The 11,348-nt window shown below is 42.5% G+C and overlaps 1 protein-coding gene across 4 annotated transcripts in view; it reads left to right on the top strand.

The window, feature by feature from the left end:
- The first annotated feature begins 1,742 nt into the window (after positions 1 to 1,742).
- Positions 1,743 to 11,348, top strand: part of NAB1 (NGFI-A binding protein 1) — a 44,155-nt gene continuing 34,549 nt past the window's right edge. For 2 of the 4 annotated variants that reach the window (XM_060106863.1, XM_060106861.1), the window contains exons 1-2: positions 1,748 to 1,831; positions 6,602 to 6,750. In XM_060106863.1, coding sequence (XP_059962846.1) covers positions 6,728 to 6,750 — 23 coding nt within the window. In that variant the 5' untranslated portion in view covers positions 1,748 to 1,831; positions 6,602 to 6,727. Of the gene's footprint in view, positions 1,832 to 4,139; positions 4,158 to 6,601; positions 6,751 to 11,348 lie in introns of those variants that run through there. The other 2 variants (XM_060106862.1, XM_060106864.1) reach the window with 2 other exon arrangements.

The raw sequence follows: 11,348 nt of genomic DNA, 5'->3' as shown, positions 1-11,348 counted from the left end.
AGATTCAGTACTTTAATAAGTTTTTTTTCTTTCAATGTTATCATCCCCATCCATTGCTGCAACATAAAGATGTGGTATGAAGAATTTCCCATCTCAAAGAATGCCTTGTATCCCCATCAGCAAAGTAGGCACACTCTGGGAGGCTAGCCAGGATGTGGGACTGGCCTCCTATAAAGCTGAGTTTGTATATGTACGTTTAAACAGAATTTTACCTGTATTTGCAGTAGTTTTAGATTTACTAGATGCTCTCTACCCTTCAAGAACGCAATACTAAAATTCGAGGAATTCTTCCCTTTTCCCGTTTTTGCAAAGAAAGGAAAAATAGACCCTAAAACAAATTTCCAAATTTTTTGGCAATACTTTAGGTACATTTTTGGAGGTGTTTTAATACTTTCTTTGGTTAGAAAAAGTCCATGCAAACCAAACTCAAAAATTCTATAGCGTGCCTTGGGAACTCTATTCAAACACACGCCAGGACTGTTCTAGCGCTGTCGGATTTTTACACCGTGGAAAGAGAAAATATTAACCAGTAAAATAACAAGCAGGTTTTCAGGAGGGTTGAGAAGGTTGGAATTAAGTTACCCAGCAAACAAGACAGTTGTCAACGCCGCACTTCGGGTTTGTGGGTTCCCACTCCTCCCCTCCTCCCCTCCTCCCTACGCCAGGACGGTGGTGGGGACAGGGCAAGATGGGCGGGGCTGAGATACTCTGGAACTGCCAGTTTTCCTCCCAGCGCCGCGCACCTGCCACCCCCACTCCCTGCGGTCGCAGCCCACTTCCCGCAGGATGCCTGGGCCGGCCGGGAGGGGCGCACCTGGCCCATCAGCCTCGAGCCGGCGCGGGCGGGAGCAGAGGCGAGACGGGCACCCAGATTAGTGGGCTGAGCGTGCTATTTTTTTTTTAAAGTCAGCCTCCCGGGGGATGTTGGATTTGGCGGGGCGTGCTCTTTGAAACACTATATTGGGAACCTCACACATTTAAAAAAAAATTTTTTTTTTTAAATTGCAAACCTTCCCAGTTCCCTCGGCAGCTGGAGAGCAGGCCCGAGGCGGCGATCCCTCCCTCCCTCCCGCCACCCCGTTTCCCTCCCACCACCCCGTTTCCCTCCCACCACCCCGTTTCCCTCCCACCACCCCGTTTCCCTCCTTCCCGCCCCCTCCCCCCGCCGGGAGCAGGATTCGCGGGAGCCGCCCCCTCCCGGGCGCCCACTTGGTTCCTCCCAGCTGCCGAGTGAATGGGCCGCCCTCCGGATTCCGCGGAGGGGGCGGCGGGAAGAGGCCGAGCCCGAGCCCGAGCCCGGGCCCCGGCGGCCGCCGCCCCCGCCCCCGCCCGGCGGCTGCCCACGCCGGGATCTGCGTCACTCGGCCGCGCGTGGGCGGGAGCCAGAGCGGCGAATGTACCAAGAGCGGAATCTCCCAATGTGACAGCGGGCGGGGGGGGGTAGAGGCGGCGGAGGCGGGCGGGGGAGGGGGAGGGGCAGCGTGCGCAGGGAGGGGAGGTGAGGCGGGGAGCAGGGGGGGAGGACGCGGCGGGGGAGGTGCCGCCGCCGCCCGCGCCGGGAGGAGCCGCTGCCACCGCCACCGCGGCCGAGCGAGCGCCGTCGGGGCTGGCGGGCGGGAAGGGGCTGGCGGACGGGAAGGAGCGGCGGGCCCGAGCTGGGGTGGGGGGAGCAGGGAGAGAGCGCCCCCCACCTTTCCTTCCCCACTCGATGGGAGCGGGGGCGTCCCGGCCGCAGCAGCCGACTGAGGAGAGAGAGCCGGGGGCCGTCACTTCGGAGTTGCTAAGGCGTCCTGGGGGAGAGCGCGCCAAGACCGCTGCAGCCGCTGGCCTAGTACGTACCAACTGGCTGTCCGCCAACTGCGGGATTCGTTCAAGCTCGTGCGACCGCGGGCGAACTTGGAGTGGCGGAGTCTCCGGGCCGCGCCGGCACTTGGGGAGGCGGGCGTCCAGGGCAGCTGGCCCCGCGCGGCCGCCGCCGGAAGGAGAGGGAGGCATCGGGCTCGTGTGGGCGATTCCCGGGGAAATTCGGTGCGCAGGGGCAGCAAGAGGGCGAGCGAGGCAGCGGGGCCGACCTGTGCATCTCCTCCCAGAAAGCCGGGGGCGCAGCGTCCATTCTCCTGACCCGGCTGGGGCCGTCGCGCGGGGCGCGGAGCGGTGGTGGGTTGCGTGGTCTGTTGTGCGGTCTGTTGTGCGCGGTGGGTGCGCGCGCCGGCCCCAGAGTTTTGCAGCCACCTTCCGCAGGGGCAGAATCTTTTTTGTTGGTTTGTTTACTTTGTAAGAGTGTTGCACTTAGAGCCTTAATTTTCGTCCTGGGTATCCTCTCCTTTGGAATGTAGTTTTCTTTTTGAAAGCGGAAGGAGAGTTTTGTTTGGAAGTGGCTTACAGAAATTTGGCACTGAGGTGCGATGGAAGCGAGAGACTCGTGCTCGTTAAGGCCGAGTGTGGAATTTGCAAACACATGCGGGACATACAAGCTTTGGATGCAGTAGTCTGTGACCTTATTCATGGAGAAACGTTGCAAGTGCAATCAGATGCTTACGGGCTGCATTGTCAGGGTTCACAAGGCACAAGATATGAAACGACACTTGGAGTGAGCCTAATTGTTGTAAGATCTCGGGGGAAAGGATAATTGAATTGGAATATATTTGCATTTATAGGTTCCGCAGACCAGGTTTTGCAGCAGGTGATCAGGAGGAATCCTTGACTTGCATATACTTAATTCCTCACTACGTGAGATCGGGGAGGCATGGAAAATTTGGGGGTAGATGTCAATTTAAAATTTCCTTCCGAAAGAGTTGATTTGGAGTAACCTGTCACTACCAATTGGTTTGCCAGTGACGTGTCTGCAAACTTAAGGAGTGCAAAGATCAGAGCTGAGAGGGAGATACTCAGATCTTGTTTAAAAATATTTTGGCAGTTTTAATAGATAATATTAGATTGCATAGGAACTGAATTTTAAAAAGATTAGTCACGTAGGAAATGCTAGGCTGTTTTGTTAGAGAACTGCGCATGCAATGAAATACCTTCTTAGATTTTCACTTTTTTGAAAAATTTCCCCTCTAAAACATACCAGATGATGATACGTCCTGATTTATGTGTGGATTTTAAGAAGGAATATTGGGAGAAAGGATGCAGAGGATTTACTTTCTCTATTTTGGGTGGGGACTGATATTTTCCAGAAGACCTAAAAAGCTGCCTCTAGTCTAATCTAAGTGCCAGTAAAAGTGGCTTAGATTAAGGGGATATCCTTTTTTTCCTCCATTTTCCAGCATTTGAAACATTTAATATTTTCATTAAGTTTTAAAAATTATGTTGTCCTTATAGCTATTACCTTGCATGTAAGTGTTCTCTTGAGAGTTTATAGATGTCTGGCAAGGTCAGCCTTCTTTATTCCTGTTTGAGTATTAGTTATTGGAAAATCAAGTCTTGAAAGAAAATGTTAAGGAACCATTGGAAGCCTTCTTGTTTTAATTTTACTATTTTTAACATCTTGCACAAAAGTTAATATGCCATCCTGGTGTTGGAAAAATTTCATTTTTCTTGGCTCTGGTGATTTCCTATTATATGTGAATAAATCAGTAATAATAATAAAAACATGGAGGCAGTGTAGATTTTTATTTCATTCTTCCTGCTAATTGTGGATGTAATGAACATGACAGAAATCCTTAGGAATACTATAGCTGATACAAGGAAATTTAGTGAGCTTATATAGCTAATAAATAATTTGATATATCTGGTGAATACATCCTGTCTTGTTTCAGAAGTATTAATAAAATTGAATAATCTCAGCTAAATTAATTAAAAATTTTTCTTTTTTGATGACTAGTAAATATCCATTGCCCTGTAGAAAAGTTAATATATTTTCATTCTCCTTGTTGCTATTTGGAGAATCAGTTAAAGTATTAGATATTTTCTTTTAATCACATATTAAGAGCATATTGATTTATTATTAAAGATTTCGGGTGTTTGTACCGTGGCTGCTCTGAAAGAAGAAATGATAATGTATGACAAAGTGGGGGAGACCTTTGAAGAATTTATTGCATGAACTTAAAAATTTAAAGTAAAAGATGGTTGCATGGAAACAGAAGTATGTCAGGTTTTTGTGTCTGTTGATCTAGACTCTGTCCTAAGACTTGGGGTTCATCTATTCCATTATGGTAAGTCAGGTTGTTTTTGTTGGTGCTATTCATGTGCATTATTGGAAATAAAAGCTTTGTACAATTTACCTTTAAGTGTGAAGCTGTATTCTGGATACCACAGAAGCATGATATATTTTATGTTACTTTCATGGAAATGACCATTTTTTAATATGTTTGAACAGGTTAAGATCTTGCTTGTATAATCATCTTGTGTATGCATATTTCATGTGAAGTTTATTAAAAATAATAAGGAATAAATAATGCCCACTTAAGCATAATACAAGGTTCCTAGCCCCTTTGCTTTGGATTTAGTTTTATTTTAACTGCTTCGTTCATTCTTTTTAGTAGAATGAAGAACAGTACAGTTATTATATTAAATGCAAATTTCCTTTTTGATCTGACATTTTCAAAAACTAGTGCAGTAGTAGAATATACTCCCTTAAACTTAACAATGGAACAAGTGGGAAATTAGAGAAGTTGATCTTGGGGGAAAAAGTAGCAATCCTCGTCTTGTCAGAATTCTCACAGCTAAAACATACCATTAAGCTTTCAAATAGTAGTTTTGTCATTTCTCAATACATTGTATTTAGAGAGTTGCACCTTAACTTGTACAGTATGTTAATTTAATAATTTTTAAAGATAAATTTCTGGGAAAAAAATTATAAAATTTATATGTACTGTGTGCATACTACATGCTCAAAAGGCACTTAATGTATGTTGAATAACTTGACTGTTAGTTGATTGAAGAATTTCCAGCCATATTATATGAAATACTAGTGTTTACCTGTTGGTATCACAGCTAAGTTAATGCATAGTTATTGTTTAATTGCAAAATAAATCTGATTTTTTTCTAATTTAGATAAATTTAGGGTTATACATTGAAACTTTAATTAAAATTTTGAGGTTTATAAGAAATTTTTTCCAGCTTCATTCAGAATTCAGAAAAAATCAGTAGGAGAGAACATTTTAAGTTTCCTAAATTACTGTTAATTCATTAGAAGCTATATGTTTAATTCATAGCTATTACAGTAATAAGATCCAAAAATATCTTGACTTAAGATATATCCCCGCATGCTTATTAATAAATATGTCTAGTTAAATTGTTTGGTACTTGAAACACATACACAGGAGTGAGGACCTGGGTCGACCTGCTATCTTAAATAACCCATGATGTAACTAAACTACATTTAATTATTTTAGGTTGAGTTCTGGGACTGGGACAAAAATGAGAAGAATTCACTTCCTAGGCTTAAGGCTTATCCTTCTCTAAGCCAAATTCTGGCTTGTCATAAACCTTTCCAGTCTCAACCTGTAGTGTACCCATTGTACCCTTTCCCCAGGCTCCTGTACCTTCAGGCTACATTCTCCCAACCTTGGCAATACTTCCGAGGCTCTAAACGTGGTCACTCGCCTCAGATTTCCTATCTCCTTCCTTGCCATTTCCCATCTCTAGCTTTCATTCCCTTTAGCGTGTACTGAATCTCATCTAGGTGTTAGAGGAAAACAATCTGGTGGAACTAATTCACCTTAATCTGTAAGTGACTCATGAGCTAACGCTTCCCAAGTTTTTTCACATATTTTTAGAAGTCTGTTAAGAGGTTGCTGTTAACTTAGATAATTTTAAAGTAAAAATTTCAGGCTGTGTTGGGAGGCAGGAATTTATAGTCCTCTGCATAAATAAGTCAGATTTTACTAGGATTTTGCCCTTGGTTTCTCCCCACTCCTGGCAGTCTCTCTTCTTTGGAATGCCATGGACTTCATAAAAGTGTGTATACATATATATTTCCTGCATCATGAAGAGGAGGATTCAAGTGTAGTGTTCATGAATCCATTTGAGTGTAATGATCATTTATAGGATTGATGTTTATTAGGGGATAACATTTTAATTCGTCGAAACCAAGAGGAAAGAGACCTGGGATCTCTCGTGCCTGAAATTGACTTAAAAGGCTGCTTTTGGGGCTGGGCTAACATGATGTCTGTTGTCGCCGCAACCACGTGTGTTCCTGTAAAGGAGAGCATCCGGCCATCTTATGGGAATCCACCACACAGGCTATAAAAAGGGGAAGTATTGAGGATGAGAGAATGAAAAAGATTGTAGGTAAAGTAGCAGGATGTGCTTTTGTTAGATTGGACCCTAATTTACACAGGTTATTCCTTTTGGAATATAAAAGGAGGCTGCTGATCAGATTCTGACTCAAACGTTGGGTTTCATTCAACAGAAGCCTTTATAGAGATGTTGTTCTACCTTGAACGCTTTGCTGGTAGTAGAGGGGGATAAAAGATGAATGAGAACTAGTCCCTACCATCAAGGAGCTTGTAGCCTAAGGTAACCTGTTCTACAGGACCATGGCAGTCTGCTTCTCTGTTCCATGGCTCCTTATGTATTGAAGCTAACATTTGGCATAGCATTTATCAGAGTGGTTAACTGTGTGCTTACTCGTCTGTATCCTGATTCTTAACAGTTTCTCTGTGAAGAACCATCTGAGGAAAGTCCAGTGTTTGGCACGAGCATAGGGGCAGGTGAAGGACCACAGAGGAGGCTGGACAGGTCTGGGATGCCTATATGAGTAGTTTGGATTTTTTCCTCCATGAAGTGGGGAGATTTGCATAGGTGAGTAGTAAAGAGCCACACCTGTACTTTAGGAAGATAAAGTTGGCATTGCAATATGGGAAGTATTGAAGGTGAGATAGCTGTTTTCAAAGTTGGGGCGAGAAGCAAGGGGAAAATCAGAATTAGGTGCTTTTGAGGCAGAGAAAGAAAAAGGGTGGTGTTGTGGCCTAAGGACATGCAGATTGGAGGAAGGAAGAGGAAAACAAAAACATGAACGGATAAAGAAAATATGGTATATACATGCAATGGAATATTACTCAGCCATAAAAAAAGAATGAAATTCTGCTATTTGCAACAACATGGATGGAATTAGAGGGTATTTTGCTAAGTGAAATAAGTCAGAGAAAGACAAATACTATATAATATCACTTATATGTGGAATCTAAAAAATAAAACTAGTGAATATGACAAAAAAGAAACAGACTCACAGACATAGAACAAACAAGTGATTGCCAGTGGGGAGGGGGAAGGAGATTAAGAGGTACAAACTACTATGTATAAAATAAATAAGCTATAAGGATATATTGTACAGCACAGGAAATATAGCCAATATTTTATAATAACTATAAATGGAATATGACCTTTAAAAATTGTGAGTCATTATGTTGTACACCTGAAACTTATATAATATTGTACATCAACTATACCTCAATAAAAATTAGGAAAAAAAAGGAATCTCTACTTTTATTAATCCAGGAAACTGGAAGAGTAGTGGTGCAACTAAAAGAATTGAGAGTTGGGAAGAGTAGATTTGGGAATCTGGAAGAAGGGAGGAAAATGAGATAACATACTTGCTTTTGGACTTACCAAATTTGAGATGTTTGACAATCTCCACATGGTAGTTGAAATGCTGAATTATCAGAAAAACAGTTTGGGTTCTCAAACTTTTCAGGTATGAAGATCACTTTTTAAACTATAAAAAAAAAAGCAAGTACTCATTAATTTTGCTTAGTGTTTGTTGATATAATGGCAACAACTGTGAATTCAGTTACACTTTTAAATGAGTTTGTATTAAGTCACAAAGTATTTACTTTTATTTGCAAAGTAGGTGTATATGTGTGAGCCAGTGCTTGGTGTATGTTTGGATTTGAGAACACTTTGCGGGAACTCCACGAACCACTGGCCCAAGCTACAGATAGCAGTTTGGAGGTCAGTCTGCTCTAGGTGATATTGAAGGCTGGGAGTGGACGAGATCATCATGGGAGAATATGGAATGACAGTAGAAACGGGATCTAATATAAAACTTCGGAAAATTCCTGCACTTAGAATAGAGTAAGGGAAGGCAACATAATATAGCAAAAAGTCAGGTGAAGAGTGTTTCAAGGAGTGACATCAAGCTGCAGAGGTTAAAGAGAAAAGCTGGTGATCACTCAGGAGTTACTCAAGAGTTTTGATCGAGGAGTCAGGACAGAAGGCAGGCTGAAGCTTTTTGGAGCAGATTGAGGCTGATTTGAAGGAATGGTTCTTCTTTTCCCTTGTGACCATTAAAGACTCTGCCTTACTCTAAATCCCCACGTCCCAGCTTGGAGAAAGTCAGAGAAGTTTTGTTTCCCATATTCATATTAAGTGCTGTGTGGTGGTTCGAAGACAAAGCTGGAGTTGACCTGTCAAGTTTTCTGAGCCAAACCAGCTCCTTATTTCACTTAGCATAGTTTAAATCTGGCAGATGACTGATCCTACTCCATAAGGAGCCAAAGTGAGTTTGTTTTTAAAAGGTTCAGGAACAAATCATTACCATTTAAAATAGATCACTGAATAACAAACAACAACGAATGGCCTTAAATGAGTCCATTGTTTAATTCCTCTTCCTCTGGAACTGACCAGACTGAGGAACATTTAAGCTGGTGCAAGTGGAGGTTTGCGATATATAGGCCCTTGGTTTAGCTTTTGAATGCAGTTAAAAATTGGGTAACCGGGCTTCCCTGGTGGCACAGTGGTTGAGAGTCCGCCTGCTGATGCAGGGGACACGGGTTCGTGCCCCGGTCTGGGAGGAACCCACATGCCACACGGAGCGGCTGGGCCCGTGAGCCATGGCCGCTGAGCCTGCGCGTCCGGAGCCTGTGCTCCGCAACGGGAGAGGCAACTGGTTTCTCTTAATTGTGGAATTTATAAAAAGGTCACACCCAGCATGATTGTTCCAGCATCTCTTGAACAGGCCAGGTAACTGGAGTTTGCAGTTGAATAGATTTACTCTACTCGCAGCTTCCTATATTATACAGCATTGTGTTAGGATCCTTTTATGTTTACTTCAGATTGGAGAGATGCAGTTTTCTTTGGATTTATTTGACCTGCATGTCGAAGCACGAATAGATACAGAGTTTGTAAAAACAGAAAATCTCATACAAATTTTCTTTTAAATCAAATCAAGTTAATGTATGAAGTGGTGGTTGTTTAAATTATCCCAACAGGCTTTGTAGGAAACTGAAACATTCTCTTAAAGCAAAAAGCTTAGGGAGAAAACTCCTTTCCCAGCAGTAAGTGTGGGCCTTTAGAAAGCCTCCTGGGAGTCTAAATAGTTCACTTATTTATCTTTCATCTGGTGTCTTGACTTTGGAAATGTACACTGGGTCCTGTCAGTCCTTATGGGGATATTATAATCATAACTACTTTCTTACCGGAACATAAGAGCTTCCTCTTAGGAACTAGTGGGTTTCCTTTCTTTTTGGGTAAAGATGAGAAAGGATAAAAGTTGAAAATTAATATTTTCTAAAATCATTGCCTTATCTCAGAAGAATAAAACCTAAGTTTGGGTTTTTAGTTCTCCGTAAGTTTCTCTTTTACATTTGTCCATCATATATTCTTTGTTCTCTTATTGCTCATAAAAAGATTCAAGAACTCTGTTCTAGATTTTCTCATGTAATTTTTACTTTATTCCATAATTTGGGGGAGTATATATGGTGAGATAACTGATGACACCATAAATCTTGCAAGGTTACAGTCCTCTTATAAAAATGATTTTGTGTGTGTATGTGCATACATATATATTTATATGTGTGTATAGATATTTTTTGTGTGTGTATACTCTTGAGTTGAAAGCCTGTGGAGCTATTGCATTAGGTGTGTGAAGGGAAAGTAGGTTTCCTTTCCTCTACCTCAGACACTTTCTGGAAACCCTTCCATTTGGTATAATGTTGTTCAATACAGACTTTAACTTGTGTCTGTAACTCCCAAGAGCTTGTTTTTGTGGGTTAGTGTCCAGCTGGATGATAGATTCTCTCCCCAAAAAGTCTCCCCTAGAGTGGGAGGACAAAGCAGATCCTCCTATGGGTGATTCAGAAGATGCAGGAATGTTTTTTCCAGAGAACTGAGGTGGCATGAACATGACGGTGGTCTCAAAACCTGTAGGAGTTCATGCTGCCCAGAGAGTGTACTAAATAGGGATCTTCTAATGTAGTTTGCCAAATTTGCCAAATCATGAGAGTCTGCTAAGATGCAACCCAAGGACCTAGGAAATTATATTTTTTCAGAAGCACCCCACATGATTTCCTGGCTGTCAGCAGATGTTTAGTGGGCTCAGATTCAGTCTTTTTTTATGTATCTTGGGAAGTCATCAGGTCACCTGGCAATGCCCTTATAAAATAAAGAACCATAAAATTTGAGGAGGTCAGTAATTGATTAGAGCAGATTGTGGATGACACAGAGATTCCAGGAGATGGGGGCTTCCCAGGAGTCAGTCCTTAGGGTGGTAGGGAAATGCATTCTCCTTGGATGGGATGACTGAAACTGGAATTTTGGGTAGAATTCTGGTTGATGGCATAAAGCAGAAGTCCCAAGTTTGGTGATCTGGTGTTCCTAATATTCCTCTGCTTGTCTTATCTCCCAGTTAACAATTGCTCCTTACTTTCTGAGTTGAGAGTGGAGCTTTCATTTTCCTTTGGTGTATGTATTCTTTTGGCCTACTATAATTTTTGCCCTTAGAGGGCTATAGGGTCCTTTTAATCTTAAGAGTGCATTGATTACAGGTTTGTTTCTCTTAAATGGAAGTACTTGGCCAACTCCTCTTTGTCTGTGGAAGGTCTCCAGGCAACTGTGAATAACTTTTAAAGGCTGCTAAGAGGTCAAGAAGTGCTTTGCTGGGTCTTGTTCTGTCTCTTTAAAGGCAGACTTCTCTGCCTCGCTTGAGCTCTAAAAGTATTAGTTCCTTGTCTCTGTCTTAGGCTCTCTGCTGCTTCTTTGGAGGGATCTCCCACCCTCCTTGGCTTCATCCTCTGTCTCTAACCCTGAGACACATTTAGGCTCCAGTCTGTCCACAGAACAGTTCTACTGAAGCATTCTACCTTGCGCCATGTTCAAGTGCCATGTGTTTGAAAGGGAATTCCATCATCCCTGATTTTCTGTATCCCCAATGCCTGTTGCAGTTCTAGACATTTCCTCTCCTTTTCATCACTTACATCTAAGTGATCACCAAGTCTTGTCTGAATTTTTCCTGCCTCTTTTTTTCTCAGTTCCTAAATATACCACCTTCTATCTTATCAACTCCAGTTCATACTGAAATCTCTCATCCTCTGCCTGCCAGACTAATCTTGCTACTTTTTTTTATAAAATGGGAATTAACTATACCTATCTCACAGGGCTGTTGTGAGGATTAGACATAATAT

The sequence above is a fragment of the Mesoplodon densirostris genome, chromosome 8, assembly GCF_025265405.1.
Source record: "Mesoplodon densirostris isolate mMesDen1 chromosome 8, mMesDen1 primary haplotype, whole genome shotgun sequence".
In the NCBI taxonomy this organism is placed as follows: Eukaryota; Metazoa; Chordata; class Mammalia; order Artiodactyla; family Ziphiidae; genus Mesoplodon; species Mesoplodon densirostris.
This window is presented reverse-complemented; position numbering and strand designations above follow the sequence as displayed.